Below are 19,539 nucleotides of genomic sequence, written 5' to 3'. Positions count from 1 at the left end.
CTCCAAAGATAAGTGAAGGGGGCTGGACCCTGAAGGCTTGAAGATGTGAGGAGCTGGGCCATCAAGATGGAAGGTGGGGGGAAGGGGAAACTGGGCCCTCAGAACAGGAAGTTGGGGGTCTGAGCCATAAGGCAGAAAAGGGTGAATGGACTTTCACATTTTATTGAATGTGAAGGAGCTGGACCATTGGAGCAGAAAGAGGCCATTGGTGTTCAGAGACACAGTCAGAGACTTGGCATCCTATCTCTACTCTGACCTTCCCTAGTGATGAGACCTTGGACAAGTCACTTTCTCCCTCTGTGAAATGGGATTTGGAATACTTATACACCCAGTACGCAGAGGTGTTATCAGAGAAAGTGCTCAGCTATAGGAAGAAATGTGGACCTTTAGAGAAGGGAAGTGAGAAACTAGGCCCTCAGAGATAGGAAGTAGGGGAGGGGGGTTGAGGTGCCTTGGCACTCAGGACAGAAAGTGGAGAACAAGGCCCTCAGAAACAGGTTGACAGACTTAGAGTCTGTAAAACCTAGGTTCCAATCCTGCCTCACATACCCCTAAGCCATTTTTTCCACCTTTGTAGGACTCAGTTTCCCATCTATAAAATGAGAAGGTTGGACTCCATGACCCCTAATGTCCCTCCTATTCCCGAAACTCTGATCCTCAGGAGAATTGGGCCTTCAGAGATAAGAAAGAGGAGGAGATGGGGTTCTAAGCCTTCCAGACAGGAACTGCGTGACCAAACACTCCAAGAAAGGAAGCTGGCACCTTAGCATGAACAGTACGGGGCCTGACTCTCAGATAGGAAGTGGGGTGGAGGCAGAGCTTTCCGAGCCAGGATGTGGAGGGAAGTGGGTTTCCCAGGGATGGGGATGGTATGTTACCCCAACAACCACTCAGCTTTCCCATGAATCAGGCTCTAGAGACACAAATGCCCTCACGGTGACTAAGGCAGCCACAGCTAGGTCAGCACTTGGCTCCATCCAGCCAAATGAGCCCAATGGGGCATTCCATCCCCTTCCCACCCACCCCATTGGTAGGTCTGGCCATCAGCAAGGAAGTCCCAAGGGGAAGAGGATGAGAAAGACGCAATACCTACATACACGGTGCAAAAAGTTTCTATTTCTCCTGGCCCACACCAGTGGCCAGCCCTATCAACTCTCTGACAAAACCCTGGCCCTCACTGCAAACCCCTGACTCTGGGGGTTGCCCCTGCATCCCACTATCCCCTCTAGTGTGCATCTGGGGTAAAAAAAAAAAAGCCACAAATGACTGGGGAGGTCAAGGCCCTGAGGACTCTCAATTCTTCTCCATGAAACAGTCCCTTGTACACAAAAAGATGACTTATGCAATAGGATGTAATGAGAGAAGACCTGAACTGGGAACCAAGAGATCTGGGTTCAAGTCCTGGTGGATGGCCATGAGCATAGACATAATAACTGAAACTGAAACAGGTTCAGTTCATCAGGGGAAAGACTATAATTGAATTAGATTAAACAAGCCTATATTAAGTTCTAGCTATCCACCAGGCACTGTGCTAGATACCTAGAGATAAAAAGGCAAAAAGGAAACTAATCTCTGAAGTAACGTGTCCCCGAATAAGTAAAAATAAAATATATACCAAGGACTTTGAAAAGGGAAGGGCACTAGCGAGTAGAGGAGGGGGGGTTAGAAAGACCTTCTTTTCCTTTGAATTGAGCTTTGAAAGAAGGAATTCTAAAGGGAAGGGGTGAAGGAGGCCATTGTGGACACAGGCAACAGCCTGAGACAGGAGATACCTCATACAAGGAAGCAGGTTGGTCTGGCCACAACATAGAGTGTGTGAAGCCTGGTAAGAGCCTAGTGCCACCTTGTGAAGGCCTTTGAAAGATATTATTTTATTCTGTGGGCAATTGAGAGCCTCCAGAGAAACTTCCTGAGCAGGGGAGTGGCAAAGGTCAGACCTGTGCTTTCAGAATATCAGCTTAGCAGCTGTTTGGTGATTGTATATTGAGAGAGGGGAGGCAGGAGGCAGGGAAACCAACTAAGAGAGACTACTTCTGTAATCCAAGCAAGAGAGGATGGCGAAAAGGCTTAAGAGATGGTGTGGAAAGAAAGCCAGTAACATTGGTCAACTCACTAGATATGGGAGTAGGAAAGTTGGGAGGAAATATGGGCGTAGAGGAAAAGATGATGAGTTCAGTTTGGGATGAATCTGAGATGCTTTGGGAGCATCCAAGCGAAGGCATTTTGAGATGAAGGACTGAGCTTAGGAGACAGACGGTGGCTAGCAGTCATGATAGTCATGGTGGAGATGTCAGCGGGACTCATGGGAGCTGATGAGATCAGAGAGAGAGAGAGAGGATATGGGGGGAGGTACATTTGGGTATATAGTGGGAGGTGGGATGTGGATGATAACTCTACAAAAGAACAATCCAAGATGTAGGAGGAGAATCCAGAGAGAGCCTTGTCATTAAAAACAAGATGGCAGGTGGGATTGGGGGCAGGGAGGAGAGGGTGGTCAAACAGGGTCAGATGCTTCCAGAGAGGTCAAGAAGGATGAGAAGTGAACAAAGGCCATCAGCTTTAATAATGAAGACATTGGTGGCCTTAGAAGGATCAATTTCAATGGGGTGGTGGGGGATCCATAATGGCAAGGGGTTGAGAATTAGGCAGAAGGTGAGAAATAGAGGCAAGAGGTATAGATGAAATTTTTCTCGGAGTTTGTTTTTGTGAAAAGGAAGGGTACAAGATGAAGGCTTGAAGGGGAGGTGAAGGCAAGGGAAGGGGTTTTTAAGGATGGGGAGACCTAGGCGTATTTATAGGCAGAAGGGAAGAAGAGAATGACTCAAGAGAGATTGGAAATGAGAGGAAGAAAATGAATGAGGGGAATGGAGAGAGAAAAGCAGAAGAGACAGGTTGCTATCCTAGGTTACAATGAGAAGCAAAATTTCCAGGAGAGAGGTAATAGTTTTCTTCTACTATTCCCTGGCCCATCCCTGTCTGGACTATTTTGTTTAGTTATAAACATCATATTTTAGGAAAAACTGAGAAAAGTTGGACGGTATCAAGAAGGAGGTGACCCAAAAGAGAACATGAAGAATATATCATATGAGAATCAGTTGAAAGAACTGGGGGTTTTTAACTTGCAGAAGATTTGGAGGAACATGACTAATGTCTTCAAGTAACTGAGGGACCGTCATGTGGAATAGTCATAGCTACCAGGTAAATGGCAAATTTTACATGCATCACCTCATTTGATCCTCAAACAGCCCTGTGAGGTAAACACCATTATTATCCCCATTTTAGAGATAAAGAAACTGAGGCAGAGAGGCTATCAATGGCAAAGCAGGTTCCAATTTGCTGTGGCAGGATCAAAGATTTTGGAGCTGAAAAAGACTTTGGAGGCCATCCAGTATAACTCCCCTCTTTACAGATGAGGAAACTGAGGTTTAGAGATACTCCAAAACCAACCACCACTTTTCCCCCTAGCTACAGAAGTAGGAGCAGTGGGTGAAAACTGTGGAGAAGTAAATTCTCTTTTGAAATGAAAACCAAACAGTTAGAGCTCTCCTCCCAAAGAAAGGGGCTACCTCAAGAGGTGGTGGTCTCCCCCTCACTAGAGACCTCCAAACACTCATCCAGGGATTCTGAGGAGGGGACTCTTGGTCCAGCTTGATGGCTCTGAGATACTTGGGATTGATTTCTGTGCTTTTAGAATCACTGGCCCTCAGGGGGCAGGAGGGACCTCTGACGCCATCCTGTCTATCCCATACTTCTAGGCAGGTAGGTGGCACAGGGGATCTAGTGCTGGACCTTGGAATCGGGAAGACCAGAGTTCAAATCCAGCCTCAGATAACTTTATAGTTAAGTGACCCTGAGCAAGTTACTCAACTTCTGCTGCCTCAGCTGCCTCACCTGTAAAAAGGGATGATAATAGCATCTATCTCCCAGGACTGTTGTGATGATCAAATGATATAATATTGGTGAAGCACTTTGTAAACCTTAAAGTCGCATATAAACACTAGCTATTATCATTACTAATACTTGGATTTCCCATCTCACAGGGGGTCATGAAGAAATCTCCATGTTTGCCGTAAAGCACCAGAGAAATAATTCAGTTCTAATAATCTGTGATTCTGTCAGTGCTCTCCCCACCAACAAAGATCACGGATCACAACCCCACCTCCACCCTCCACCATGCCTCAATATCACAGCTCACAACCTTCCCCTTCCCTGTGACTTTGTAGCCTTAGAGGTAATATGGTATTGAGGGGTTTGGGAGTCAGAAGACCTGGGTTCAGATCCCGACTGTGGCTTAGACAAGTCTCTTAAGCCCTCTGAGCCTCAGTTTCCCCCTCTGTGAAATGGGAATTGCACTATTCACACTAACCATATCCCACAGTTGTTGCCAGGGAAAGTGTTTTGTAGGAAAACGGGAGCTGTGATTGTTCTCATATGTGAGTCATTTTGACCAAAATAAACCAATCCCTGATGGCCAGCCTTCTGGTGATGGGTCTCCACCCTTGCTTGGCTGGTCCTTCCTCACCAGGTGTAATCAAAGTCTTTCCAGCCAGAGGTAGCACCTGTTAGGACTTGTGCTCCATCGACATTGTCTTGGAAAGGCCTTTAGAGATCACCTAGACCAAGAGTGGGGAACCTGGGGGTAAGCTTCTCATTTTACAATTGAGGAAACTGAGGCCTAGAGAGGAGCGGTTTGCCCAAAGTCACATCATCTTATGTGCCAGAACAGGGATTTGAACATATTTCATGTTTCCTTTCCATCTACAAAGGAATGTTGTCTTTTGTGATCTGTGGGGGGATCCGAATTTGGGGCTTCTGACTAAAACCAGGGTACTTTCCATAGTGAAGCATTAGAAATTGCTAATGGGGGTCATAAAATATAACTCTCATAATCTTAGTCTACATTCACAAAATTTCAGAGTTGGAAGGGACCTCACCGACCGCTATCCAACCTAGGGTTTTTCAGAAAAAAATTCTCTATAGTACCCTCAAGGAGTGGTGAGCCAGCCCCTATTTAGAGACCCCCAAGGAAGGGAAAACCACCATGTCCCAGGGCAGCCTCTTCTATTCTTAAATAGTTCTCATTGTTAGAAAATTTTTCCTGACACCCAGTCTACACTGACAGGGAGTGGGGAGGAGTGTAGGGATGGAGGAGGGCACAGAACTATGATTTTATTAGTATAAGGAATTCCCAGAGAGAGAATTTCTTCTACCTGGGCACATCAGCACCTGCTCTACAATATAAACTTCAGGGAATGTGACTGGCCCAGGGCCATACAGTAAGCAGCAGGATTTGAACTCAGGTCTTCCAGACTCCAGGTCCAGCTTTTTATTTACTGCACTACCTAATAACAAGAATAAAACATTTACTATGTGCCAGGAACTGTGCTAAGTGCTTCACAATTATTTTCTGAGATATATCACATTATATTATGTTGTATCAGATGTATTATCATATCATGTCATCCTATCAAATATGAGTATCATTTGCTCCTCACAATAACCCTGGGAGGTAAATGCTATTATTATCCCCACTTTACAGATAAGGGAACTGAGGCAGACAGCAGTTAAGTGCACTTACACAGCTAATACTTAAATAGTAAAGAACTTTATACACCACCTCCTCACTTGATCATCATAGCAACCCAGTAGCGTAAGTGCTATGGGCCCCATTTTACAGGTGAGACATCTGAGGCTTAGAAAGGGTCAGTCACATAAGAGTCTAAAGCTGGACTTGGACCCAGATCTTTCCATCTATAATTGACCAACTAACTGGCCTGCCCCACCCTCAGACACCACCAGTTTCAGGTCCCTGCTTGAGGGTCACAGTCAGCCCACCCAGCTAGCTTACCAAATCTGAGCCTGACGATCACTGGACAAGGAAACAGAGAGGACAGTCCCTGCTGCTGGTCCAGAAGCTCAGGATGGGAAGCCTGGACAGCTCAGATCTAGTCCAGTCTCCACCATGAGGTCCCTCTGGGCTCCTGGACAGCTCATGTCCCCTCTCTCACTTCCATCATCTCTCAGGTGTGGAGAATAAGAGGTGCCTCCTTGGGACAGGTGGAGGGGGCAGTTTTAACTTTCAACAGAAGGAGCCTGAGAGGTCCTCTAGGGAGGTAGAGGAAACAAGTCCTAGATTTCAGATGCAGAATGAGACAGACCAGCTTGGGGAATGACCAAGACGGGGATTTGTTTGGCCTGACTGCATATTTGCTACGAGGGTTTTGTTTTTTCTTTTAAAAAAAGATGGGGATGGAAAGGAAAAGATAATAAATTCTTGTTAAGAAAAAGAAAAGTCAATTTTTTTCTTAAGTCTTGGGTTGGCAAGATCACTAGCAGAGTGACTCTGTGCAAGTCCTGAGTTCTTAAAGCTAGAATGGGATCTTAGGCATCAAATAGCACACCCCTCTCATTTTACAGAAAAAGAAACTGAGGTTGAGGGAGAGGTGGGATTTATACCAGTATCAAGTAGAAAGCCAAGCAATCCCTTGCTCTTCCGTGGCCTCAGTTTTCTCATCTCTAAAATGACAGATCCTTGGAGTCCAGCTCTCAGTATGGTCTTGAGAAATCACTTTGTAAGTCTGAAGTGGATAGAGAAGCGTGGGCATCATTATTCTAGCTATCCTCAAGTGCCTGGTTCAGGCAGGAGTCAGTCCAGGCCCCTGGGTTCTCTGCCTCACTTGTTCCAGCCCCTTGTTTGGCCTCCTCCACCCCCAGGGTGGTGATAATGGTGAGGGCCATAAAGTCTCTAACTGTGACCCTGGGGTGAGGGGCAAGGCAGAGGAGGGAGTGGACAGCCAGGCTCCAATGGCCTGGTTGGTGTCCCAGCCCCCACCTGGGCAACCAGAGGGTCATGGTGAGACCTAGGCATAAGCCACTCTCATCTGCCTTAGCCTCCCAAGCCCTGCAGCCATTTCCTATCCGCTTTCAAGGACCTGGCTCTCTCCAGAGGCTGAGCCAGTGGGGAGGAGCTAGTGAGAGCTCCGATTTTTACTCTAGGAATTTGTACATTTAAAAAAAAAAAAAAGGAAGAAAGAAACCTGGAAGAGCTTGGGGCCGGCCCAGCTAATTTTAGTTTTAATGAAAACAGCAGGTGGCCAAAGGGATCGGATCTTCCTGGCAGGCCTGAGGCCTTCAAGACTTCTAGGCTGGTGGCCAGGGGGAGCCAAGCACAGGGGGCGCTTCTGGGAGGGCCCTGCCACCCCCATTTCAGGGAGACCCTTTTAGAAATAGAGGAACTGGTCCCTCAGCTGCAGGGAGGCAGGCTCACAGGATCTTCAGGGCCAGTAAGGTTAACCTGACCAATGGCGATGGGATGGCTAAGATCCTTGGCGGCTCAGGAGCAGGTGGTAAATCAATAACCTGATATTTAGAGCCAGGACGAAGCCTAAATGCGGATGTTAAAGATGGAACCAGAGAAGTGGCTTGAAAAAAGGCGGGTCCTTCTGTAGGCCTGGGATGGGAGGGGAGCAACTGGGCCCAGGGACCCACTCACCAGTCCCTTCTTCTCTGAATGTCTCCAGGAATGGCCTGTGCCATATTTGAGTTCGGGCGTCTCTTCCAGGAGGAATAAATGGTCCTCCTCTCTCTGGGGGAAAGGTCAAGCCATTATATAAGCTGGAGAGACTCACTTCTATTACTGTGGGGCCCATGGGGCTACCTAAACAGCACCAGGCACCAAAGTGATAAGAGCTTTAAAAAGATTTCTCTTGATCCGCTAACTAGTCTTTGGTCAGGCCCTGCTCCCATGGGTATCCCTCAGGATCAATCAGCTAACGGCAGAGGTTCCCTATCACAAGTCCTATAGCTGGAAGGAAAATTCTGTAGAACACAGGATGTCAGAGCCAGGAGGAATCTTAGAATATAAAATGTTAGAGATGGAAGGAACTTTAGCTTAGAATGTGTGTTCGTCCTTCGTCCTTTGTTGCCGAAGAAGACCATGCCATCAGAGAAATGATGACATGACTGGCACTTGATTTTGTCTTGAGTGACGGAGGACTGTGCAGGTCATCGGCCTCACTTCTCCTCCAGAGCCATCTGAATTCAGTGATCTGATATTCATCAGAAGGACTGGAGATGACCCAGGATGAGGCAACTGGGGTTAAGTGACTTGCCCAAGGTCACACAGCTAGTGAGTGTCAAGTATCTGAGGTAAGGTTTGAACTCAGGTCCTCCTGACTCCTGCACTGGTGTTCTATCCACTGTACCACCTAGCTGCCCCTTCGCTTAGAATATTGCATGTGGGAGGAGGGGAGGTGGCTTAGAACATCGAATGTTAAAACTGGAAAGGACCGTGGGACACAAACTGTTGGAAGAGAATGTCAAGGCTAGAAGGGACCTTAGAAATCATCTTGTCCAACTTCTATCCCATTTTTCAGGTAGGAAAACTGAGGTGCAGAGAGAAGAGTGGTCTCTGCTCAATTAACAATGGAAAGCAAGGGCCTAGTAAAATCTCCTGTATATACCCCTCTCCTCCTCAGGGGCATTTGACAGTAGGAGTCAGTGAGAAGAAAAATGGTCCATGCCTGGGTCAGAGGTGGGGGAAGAAAACTGGAGTTCTGCATACCCCCAGCTCCTCTTAACTTGGAAATGACATGGGACCCCACAATAAGCCAGTGATAGGCCATCAGCCAAATCAGCCCACTCTTCCAGGGGTAGCAGGGAGGCTATGGAACAGTGGGAAAGGTTCTTACTTTGGACTCAGGGGCCCTTTGTGCGTGACCTTGGGCAAGTGTTATAAAATATGGGATTGAACCAGATGATCGAGGAGGCTCTTCCACATGGGCGCCTATGAATTGACTCCATGAGCCGGGCCGAGAGCCCAGCACTCTCCGCATCCTCCATTTCCTTGCTCATGCTATGTGTGGGTAGGAAAACTGAGAAGCCAAAGATCTTCCAAAACCAAACTCTAGCGTAGAGAAGGGATGTCTTCCAGAGAGCCAGAGGCAAGATCTGACCTGGACTAATTCAGAAAGTAATGATCCAGACTCAATCCTGATTCCAGAGAAATGTTCCCTTCCTGACAGTAAGTACAGTTGCCCCTGTCTCTAGAGAAAGGTTCTAATCAGCAGAAATGTCTCTCCTGGCCAGGATGTACAAGGGTGAGCAAGTCCAATCACTTGGGAACTTCAGAGAATAGTACCAGCCATAGTTTCTATAGTCCTTTGTGGTTTAGAGAGAAGACTTGGGTCTGAATCCTAAGTAGCCTATGCGATCCTGAGCAGGTCTCCCTTGGTCTTCACTTCACCATCTACAAAAAATGTGTCAGTTGGATTAGGTGGTCTTGGAGGTCCCTTCCAGTGTAGAGTTCTCAGGATTCTTGGATCAGCAGAGTGGTGTCTCTAGTGACCCTTGCATCAATAACCACCAATTAATGGTGTATGAACCTAATGAAGTACAACACAGATGGAAGCTGCACAGAGACAAATTTTAACTTAACGAGGATGGGAAAGATCTTGCTAAGAATTGGACCTACCCCAAATTAGAACGGACTGACTTTTTGAGGTAGTGAGTTGTCTGTCCCCAGAAGTCTTCAAGTAGAGCTTGGAGGGTCACTTGGTGAGGATATTGCATTGAGGTCTCCATGTCAGATCAGATCAGATAGCCTCTGAGGGCCCTTTCAGCTCTGAGGCTCCCAGGAAGATTCATTCATTGGCTTCAGCACCTTGAGAGCAAGGGACCATCTTTTATTACCATTCTTTGTATCTTCCTGTACTTAACGTAGAGACTGGCATACAGTGGGTGCTTAATAAAGGCTTGTTGACTAACTGGGTGACTTCAGAAAGTTAGAAACACTAAGGGATAATGATAGTGAGTCTGTGAATCGGTCCATCTGAGCCCCAAACTCATGACTCAAGGAAATGAGGGGGATACAGATTGGAAAGATGCCTCTGGTGATTTCCTGGACCCTCCTCTTGCTATCCACTTTCAACCCTCCAATGTACACACAGCAGCCCCTGCCTTACTGAGGACCTTGGGATGCTGGAAAGGTTGACCTGGAAGATGAGATTAAGGAAGAAATGCAGGCCAGAAACAGCTGCAATGAGGCCCTGTATGGACCCAAGGAAGCCTGGGCTCAGGCCTTGGAGGATTCAGTGACTAGGAGGCCAGCTGGGACAGTGGAAAGTGGTGCTGGATTTTGGAGTCCAAAGACCTGGATACAAAATCCAGATCTATTATTTACTACCTATGTGACATCAGTATCTCTGGCTTTGAGGATCCTCCACTGTGAAACATAAGGGCATTGATGATGATCTCCGAGGTCTTCTCCAGCTGTGAGTCTATGATCCCAATCAGGGGCCTGAGCGGGGACAGCAGCCCAGTCCCCAAGATCCTGTAGAATTCTTTCTTATCCTTCAAGCCCTATTCCTTGTTGCCTCCTACAGGCAGCCCTCCCTGATCATCACCTCCCTCCCCAGTCCCAAGCTAGAAGGGAGCCCTTCCTATTTGAATCTGTCTTTGAGATGCTTAAATCTCTCAGGACTTCTGATCTGGGCTATTCCTTGAAACTAATGACACTCTGACTTTTTTTTCAGTCTAGATATGATATAATCACCATTACCGTATTTGAAATACCAACATTTTTGTATAGCGTGTGGCAGACACTATGCTAAGTGCCTTACAGTCCTCACAACAACTCTGAGAGGCAGCTGCTGCTATTATCGATACTTTACAGATGAGGGAACTGAGGCAAACAGAGGTTAAGTGACTTGTCCAGTGTCACACAGTGTCTGAGGTCAGACATGAAGTCAGATCTTCTCGATTCCAAGGCCAGAACTCTATCCACTGCACCTCAAAGCTCCCTCCAATTTCTTTCATGCAGGGAACTCCTGGTAAGGAAACTTCCCATGGATGAAGATCAGCAACTTGTTTGTAGTTTATAGTCTCTGAGAGCTGCCTGGGAGATGTTAAGAATTTGAATAACGCACCCAGGGTCACACAGTTAGCATGCATTAAAGGCAAGATTTGAACCCTGACTCCAGGGTTAGCGTTCTATCCCCTGTACCACAAGTTCTCACTTTTGGACTCGTGGACAGAGATTTGTGCCCGTGTCTCAGTCCCTCCCACACTCGCCCCTGGATTCAGGGGAGGAATCGCATGTTATCTCATCTCTAGATTCCCAGTGCAAACAAGCTCCAGGCCTGCCTCGCCATAGGGGAGGTGCTTCAGTATCATTTTTGAATTGGGGCCGAACATCTGCAGGGAGAGGAGGGGGAGACCAAGTCTTGAGCCTCAGGGATCCCTCCCCTGACAGCCCAGAGTGTAGCCTCAGCATGGAGGGCCAGGGATCACAGCCTGCCTTCAGTACCGTTTACTCAGTGACCTTGGAAAAGTCACTTCTGTCTTTGCTTCACTTTCCTCAGCTGTTAAATGGAAAGGCTGGACTGATTATCTCTAAGGTCTCTTCTGGTTTTGACATTTCATGTTCTGTGTTCTAAGGGCCCTCCCAGTCCTGACATCCTGGGTTCTAAGGGCCCTCCTAGCTCTGACACTCTGGGTTCTAAGGGCCCTCCCAGCTCTGACATTCAGTGTTCTAGGGCCCTCCCAGCTCTGACATCCTGTGTTCTAAGAGCCCTCCCAGCTCTGACATCCTGTGTCCTAAGGGCCCTCCCAGCTCTGACATCCTGCGTTGTAAGTGCCCTCCCAGCTCTGACATTCTCTGTTCTAAGGGCCTCCCAGCTCTGACATCCTGTGTTCTAAGGCCCTCCCAGCTCTGACATTCTGTGTTCTAAGGGCCCTCCCAGCTCTGACATCCTGGGTTCAAAGGGCCCTCCCAGCTCTGACATCCTGCGTTGTAAGTGCCCTCCCAGCTCTGACATTCTGTGTTCTAAGGGCCCTCCCAGCTCTGACATCCTGGGTTCAAAGGGCCCTCCCAGCTCTGACATCCTGCGTTGTAAGTGCCCTCCCAGCTCTGACATTCTCTGTTCTAAGGGCCTCCCAGCTCTGACATCCTGTGTTCTAAGGCCCTCCCAGCTCTGACATTCTGTGTTCTAAGGGCCCTCCCAGCTCTGACATCCTGGGTTCAAAGGGCCCTCCCAGCTCTGACATTCTCTGTTCTAAGGGCCCTCCCAGCTCTGACATTCCATGTTCCATGGTCACTCCCAGATCTAAATCCAATGATCTATTTAACTCTGTCTTCTGAAATGGGAATAATGCCCCAAAGGGTGCTGTATATTTTGTGAGAGGAGACTGCTTTGTCACTGTGGGCTGCTGTAAGTCGGGTGGTTGCTGCTCACCTAGCCAGCATTAGTACTCCTAACCAAGGAGGAGGAGGAGGGCACTGCGGCAGCCCTGAGCTAGTTGTGAGCCATTGGCCAGCTGCCAGGGGTGTTCTGCAGGGGGAAGTCTTGTGTAGCAGGTACAACCCTGGGCCGGGTCCAAAGACCTTGCCCCCAAGTCCTGTCTCCACTTTGCCAGCTGCGTGGCCCATCTTCACTGTCTGAGTCTGTTTCTCCCTCTGGGCATATCAACACTTAGGAGGCTGAGGGCAGGAACTCTGGCAGCTCCAAAGTGCTCACTGAACATGAACAGCGGCTGTCATTATAACACTGGGGGTGCCAGGGGCTGTGCCCAGGGAGTGGTGCTCTCCCTCCATGGCGAGATTTCCAGTCTTTTCCTGGAACATGCCCGGGTAGGGCATGGTGCTGGTCACAGCCCAGGACTTCCTTCAAGCCCTCCAAGGCCTGGCGGCCAACAGCCTGAGGCACTGAGTCTGGACCCTGAGTGTCGATCTTGGTGCTCCCTCACCCCAGCAGTCCTGGAAGCCTTCTCTCCAGGGAATCCGAGGGGAAGCGGGGCAGCAGAGAACAGGAAGAGGCAATAGCCTCTCCTCATGTTCAGGAGGGTTTTGTCTGGAAAATATGACTCCCTAGCCTGACTTCCCTGGTCCTACTCCCTCCTACAAACGTGCAAACTCTTAAACATCTCTGGCAAAATAGAACAAGCATTAGACCAAAACCCAAAAGACTCAGGTTCTAGACCTGACTCCGCCACCATCTGGTTGTACAACCTTGGACCTCAGTTTCCTGGTCCAATGAGGAGACTGGACTAGATGACACTATACGTTCCCTTCTATTTCTAAATGCTGTAGTTAGCATAGAAATAAGAACACCAAGTTTTTAGGAGAAAGGGAGTGCATGGCAGGGGGAGGACAAACATTTATTTAAGAGCCTACTATGTGCTAGGCACTTTGCGAACAGTTTTACAAATATTATCTCATTTGATCCTTATAACAACTCTGGGAGGTAGGTGCTATTATTATCCCCATTTTATAACTGAGGAAACTGAGGCAGGCAGAGGTTAAGTGGCGTGCTCAGGGTCCCATAGGCAGAGGCAGGACTTGAAATCAGATCTTTCAGACTCCAAGTCATTGGGCTCTATCCATACTGCCACCTAGAACACAGTAGGCACTTAATAGGTGTGTACTGAATTGTAGAATATCTAAGTTCAAATCCTGCCTTTGTCAATTAGTATTTATATGTATGTAAATATGTGTACATATACATACTAGAGAGAGAGAGAGGGGAGAGAGAGGGAAAGAAAGAGAGAGAGAGGAGAGGGAAAGAGAAACAGAGAGAAAGAAAATTAATATATTTTGTATGTAGAATAATAACTTTAGAGTTGAAAAGGACTTCTGAGTCTATGTTATCCAACTTCCGTATTTCACAGATAGGAAACTGAGGTCTAAAGATATTAAATGATATGCCCCAGGTCACAAAAGTACTTAGTGGAAGAGTCAGAATTTGAACTCGGACCCTCCAAATACACGTTCAGTCCTGTTTCCACCACTTGTCTGCCTCCTGTTTACATAGTATCTACCCTAAGAGAGTATAAGCTCATTGAAGGCAGGAACTATTTTTTTTTCTCATCTCTGTATCCCCAGTCCCTAGCATGGCACATAATTAACCAAATAGTTAATTGATTAATTAATGCTTGGTGCTTGATTGGGGATGTGAGACACACAATGCTGAAAGAAAGAGGTACAGACTCTATTTCTATCACAGGCCAACATTTCGGAGAGGAGACGGATCATGGGGTTTAGAGCCAGAATGCATAACCTCAAAGGTCATCTATTTCAAGTCCCTCATTTTTCAAAGGGAAAACTGAGGCCCAAAGAGGAGAAGCACTTTGCCCAAGGTCACACAACCAGTAAAAGTCAGAGAGAAGACAAAGATGGTTATAAGCAGGGACGAGGAAGTGAGGAACAGTCCCCAACCATGGTTCCCCAGCACTGTGGGGATCCTGGGGACGCAGCAACCTTCTCCCCAGTCCCTTGGGACCTGGTCAGCTGCATTGTAGCCTCTGTCCAAAAGGGGCCTAGAGGGCCATACTCCCTGCCCCTTCAATGGGGGACCCCTCCAGATGCCTGGGTATCTTAGAGAAGCCACAGACTCACACCACAAGCTTGGCTGTTGGTGCCCCCTGCAGGCCTTTGGTGCTATGCACAACAGAAAGGGGTCAGGGTCAGCATCTGAGGGTGAGAGGATGAAGGGCCAGGGGTAAGAGGACATAGGTTAGCTCTCATTTTATAAGACTCCCCAGAATCTTTCCCCTAAAGAGCCATTTTCTCATCAAGCAAGGTAGTCCTGAGGGGAGAGAGAAGAGTTCGAAAATATAGGAATAAGGATGTATGGGTGAGTGAATGGGTGGATGGATGGATGGATGGGTGGATGGATGGATGAATGGATGGATGGATGGATGGAGAGGTGGGAGGGAAGATGGGTACATAGCTGGGTGCTTAGATGAAATGAGCAGAAGAGAAACACCACTTCTTTGTCCAAGTCTCCCAATCTCTTTTCCTTCCTCTCTGTCTCTGTCTCTCTCAAACTATCTCTGTTTCTGTGACATACCCTCCTCACCTCCAGCCCTGACCATTCATTCTGTCATCTCTTAAATTCTGAGCTGTCCAAAACTAGAAGGATCCCTTCTGCAGGTGAGTTTCCTAACACTCAAGGGCTTCAAACAGGGAGTAGATAACTACTAGTCCAGAAGTTGTACAGGGGGTTTCTTTTCTCAGGGAGTGGTTTGAATAAGATATCGCCCACCTCCAATCCCTTTCAGCTCTGAGATTCTGCAATTCCAGGGGCTTCAGAGCATTGGCTTCTCCAAAGGCGACCTTCCTGCCTGGGGGAATGGCTTTCTATGGTCTACATCCTAAAGTATATCACAGCACTGCAAGCCCTAGGAATCTGTAGATCCAAAGAAAGGGGAAGGAAATGTGGGAAGGAAGATGAGGAGCCACAGCTCAAGAAGGTTTACGTTGTTCTCATCCCAACTCACTCTTATACCCTGTGGTGGGGTTATGACCCAAAGGATCCAGGCCTCTCTCTTCAGGGGATGGGTGTAGGGGGAATTAGGAGAAGGCCTTTCGAGCAGGACCACAGGGAGACAAAGTCAATGAAGTGATGGTTCCCAGGCAATTGCTGGGAATGGCAGTACCTAGTAAAGTGAAAAGACTTGGAGTTCAATTGGGGTTCAAGGCTGACTCTAGCATTTGGGATCAGAAACTCAGTACCAGAAGGGGCTCTCCAGCTCATCCAACCCAATCAGACTTTTCATTTTATAGAAGAGAAAACAGATTCAGAGTGACTTGCCACTGGTCACACAAGAAGTTGGCAATGGGACCAGAACTTGAACCCAGGTCTTTTTAATTCCTAGTGTGCTGTTCTTTCCACGATGTCATGCTCCCTTTCCTTCAGCAGCCTCAGACCTCTTTGGCCTTTTTTCATCCCCAGCACTCAGGTCAGTGCCTGGCACACAGTAGGCACTTCATAAATGCTTACTAAATTGTTTTGAGAGCTGACCGACCCTCATAAACCTTAAAGTACTACGGAGGCATAAGCTGATTTTATCACAGCCTCCACGCTCCAGGGCACCACAGAATTCAGCATGGTGGGAGCCTTGGGTAACCCAGTGAGGTGCGCCAAGTGTGGACTTGAGAGGGTGGTGGTCATGAGGAGGAGCTGACTGGGTGTCAAGGGAGCCCTGTGGTGAGGGGTGACAGCTGCCAGGCGCCCCGTGCTGGCTGCTGATTTTGGCTAACTCCAAGGGACCTCAGATTTTTCCTAGTAGTGCTTGGCCAGGGTGTTTCCTGGGCAGGAAGACAGGGCACATTGACATGGCAGAGAGCGCCACCACCCTCCCCACCCCCATGGCTTCCTGAGAGTCCTGAGAGCAGAGAAGGGAGGAAAGAGCAGCTGCCAAGCCAGGAGAAAGCTTGGCACATGGGCCTGGTCCCCAAGGCAGGACAGTTCCTGAGAGTCTAACTTGGAGTTTCTAGCAGTGTCCAGAACTCCTGAGAAAGAAGCCCTGGTACCTCATGGAATCTGAGGACCTGGAGCTAGAAGGGGCCTGAGAGGAAGCTACAGCCCGAAGAGAGGGCTCAGCTTGTCCAGGGAAGCCGAGGCAATTCATAGCAGTACTGGGATTCACACCCACCCAGGTCCTTGTCCTCTGGAGTTGGAGGAGATCCCAGCAGGCAGAACAAGGTTCCAGGAAAACAGATTTCAGTTCAGCAGAAACAGCTTCTTAGATGAAAACTCTGCAAGTAGAACAGGCTGCCTCCAGAAGAGGGGCTTCAGAGGATCACAGCATCAGAGCTGGGAGGAACCAAACTCTTCATACAGATTAATAACAGTGAGAGACAGGGAGGTGGCATAGTAGAGACAGCCCCAAACCGGCAGTCAGGAAGACCTGAGTTCAAATCCAGCCTCAGACAACTTACTAGCTACATGACCCTGGGCAAGTCACTTAACCTCTGCCAGTCTCAGTTTGCTCATCTGTAAAAATAAGGACAATAATAACACCTATCTACCAGGGTTGTTGTGAGAATCAAAAGAAATTATCGTTGTAAAGTGATTAGCACAATAGCTGGCACATAGGAGGTGCCGTATAAATGTTAGTTATTATTAATGGGCAGCTACATGGCACAGTGGATAGAGTGCCAGGCCTGAAGTCAGGACACTCATTTTCCTGAGTTGAAATCTGGCCTCAGACACTTACTAACCGTGTGACCCTGGGCAAGTCACTTAACTGTGTTAGCCTCAGTTTCTTCATCTGTAAAATGAGCTGGAGAAGGAAACGTCAAATTCCTCCAGTATCTCTGCCAAGAAAACCCCAGATGGGGTCACAGAGAGTTGGACACGACTGAAACAACTGAACCACAAAATCATTAAAATTAATAGTAAGCTATATAGCAGTTTATGTTTCACAAAGCACTTTACAAATATCAAATCATTTGATCCTCACAATAAACCTGTGAGGGAGGTGCTATTATTATCCCCACTTGACAGACAAGGTAACTGAGACAAACAAAAATTAAGTGGTTTGTCCAGGGTCACAGAATTAAGTAGGTGTCTGGGGCAGATTTTGAACTCGGGTCTTCCTGATTCTTAAGTCCAGAGCTCTAACTAATATACCACCTAGCTGCCTCTAAACCAGGGGTAGGGAACTGAGCCTCAAAGTGATCATGTGATGTGATCCTCTAAGTCCTCAAGTGTAGCCCTTTGACTGAATCCAGACTTCACAGAACAAATCACCCTTAATAAAAGGATTTGTTCTGTAAAACTTAGACTCAGTCAAAAAGCCTCACCCAAGGACCTAGAAGGCCATATGTGGCCTCAAGGCCACAGATCCCCCACCCCTGCTCTAGATGAAGAAACAGGGGTCATATAGCTAACAAGAATCTGGTAAGGATTTGAACCTCTTCCTGACCAAAAATTGAACATGTTTTCCACTTCACTATGCTGCCTCTTAGGCACCGACCAGATGCCCTCTGAGGTCCGTTCTAGTATAGACAGTATAGATTCTAGTATAATATAATTCAGGGAGGAAAACTTTCCTGACCACCTAAAGTGTTGAAATGGATGCCCTTGAGGGGTAGTGAGTTCCCAGTCACTGGTTCTCTTCAAGTGGGAGCTGCATCATAGAGGAGAGCCCTGTTCGGGGTGGGGCTGGATGTGCCAGCTGAGAGATCCCTTCCAGCGCTGGGCTTCTGGGATTGGGCAGAGAGCGGGTCTACAGGGCCGCCACCTCACCTGCTCGCTGTCCCCTCTCTCCTTCCCCAGGTACCTGGCCAAGTTGTCCTCGGTGGGCAGCATCTCTGATGAGGAGACTTGCGAGAAGCTGAAGGGGCTGATCCAAAGGCAGGTGCAGATGTGCAAGAGGAACCTGGAGGTGATGGACTCTGTGCGGCGTGGGGCACAGCTGGCCATCGAGGAGTGCCAGTACCAGTTTCGAAACCGACGGTGGAACTGCTCGACTCTGGACAGCCTGCCGGTCTTCGGCAAGGTGGTGACACAAGGTGAGGGGATGGGGGAGGGGGCAGGGTCCTGGAGCCCCCATCCTGCCACATACATCAACATTTCTCAGCTGTCAAAGGGGGGACCCAGGGATTAACACAAAGTAGGTGCTTAAGAAGTCCTTTATTGATTGATCGATGGGTCATTCATTTCTCTGAGCCTTAGTTTCTTCATCTGTAAAATGGGGGTAATGATAATTTCCCCTGCCTTCCTCACAGGGGATCATAAGCTGAAATCCTGGATGTAGAGTTAGAAGGAACCTTAATAGCTATCCAACACAAACCCCTTGTTATACAGATGAGGAACTGAGGCCTTGTCTGGCATCACACAACTAGTATCTGAGGTGGGATTTGAACTCAGACCTTGCTAATTCTGAGTCTAGCTTTCTATCCACTATACCCAGGTGTTGAGGAAAAAGCATTGAGTAAGCCTCAAAACTCAAAGTATTTGAACGAATCTGGGATGTCATTCATCTGGAAGCTTTCCCCAAATGATGCTTACATAGTGCCTGGCACACAGCAGGTGCTTAATAAATGTTTATTGACTGAATGATGCAGATCACAACCCATCCAATCATGCCCACCTTGCATGACTCTTGTTCATGTTCACCCATGATTTAACCACAGAGGGAACCACCCAATACATTGGAACATGAAAGCTATGTATCAGTTATGCTTCATAGAGAGGGAGAGAGGGAGAGAGGGAGAGAGGGAGGGAGGGAGGGAAGGAAGGAAGGAAGGAAGGAAGGAAGGAAGGAAGGAAGGAAGGAAGGAAGGAAGGAAGGGAGGGAGGGAGGGAGGGAGGGAGGGAGGGAGGGAGGGAGGGAGGGAGGAAGGAAGGAAGGAAGGAAGGAAGGAAGGAAGGAAGGAAGGAAGGAAGGAAGGAAGGAAGGAAGGAAGGAAGGAAGGAAGGAAGTTACCTACTATGCACCAGGCACTGGGCTAAGAACTTTATAAATATTATCTCATTTGATCATCACAACAACCCTCTAAAATGAGCTGGAGGAGACATGGCAAAACACTCCAGTTTCTTTGCCAAGAAAACCCCAGTGGGGTCATGGAGAGTTGGACAGGACTAAACAGAAAAACAAAGCCCTAACTCCAGAGCCAATGCCCTTGGTACTCTACCATGCTGCCTCATACCACATGGGGACCACCATACATCCTACCTACAGAGAGGGCCTCCCACCAGCCCTTTTATGTACACATGTGCCCCATCCCTGGATACCCTCCCAAGCCCCATA

The 19,539-nt window shown here is 48.0% G+C and overlaps 1 protein-coding gene across 1 annotated transcript in view; it reads left to right on the top strand.

The window, feature by feature from the left end:
- The window catches only part of WNT4 (Wnt family member 4), a 51,909-nt gene that overhangs the window by 12,315 nt on the left and 20,055 nt on the right, over positions 1-19,539 (top strand). Inside the window, exon 2 of the mRNA XM_072609220.1 lies at positions 18,063-18,298. Within this exon, the coding sequence (XP_072465321.1) occupies positions 18,063-18,298 (236 nt within the window). The remainder of the gene's footprint in view (positions 1-18,062; positions 18,299-19,539) is intronic.

Source organism: Notamacropus eugenii, chromosome 5 (genome assembly GCF_028372415.1).
Source record: "Notamacropus eugenii isolate mMacEug1 chromosome 5, mMacEug1.pri_v2, whole genome shotgun sequence".
NCBI lineage: Eukaryota > Metazoa > Chordata > Mammalia > Diprotodontia > Macropodidae > Notamacropus > Notamacropus eugenii.
This window is presented reverse-complemented; position numbering and strand designations above follow the sequence as displayed.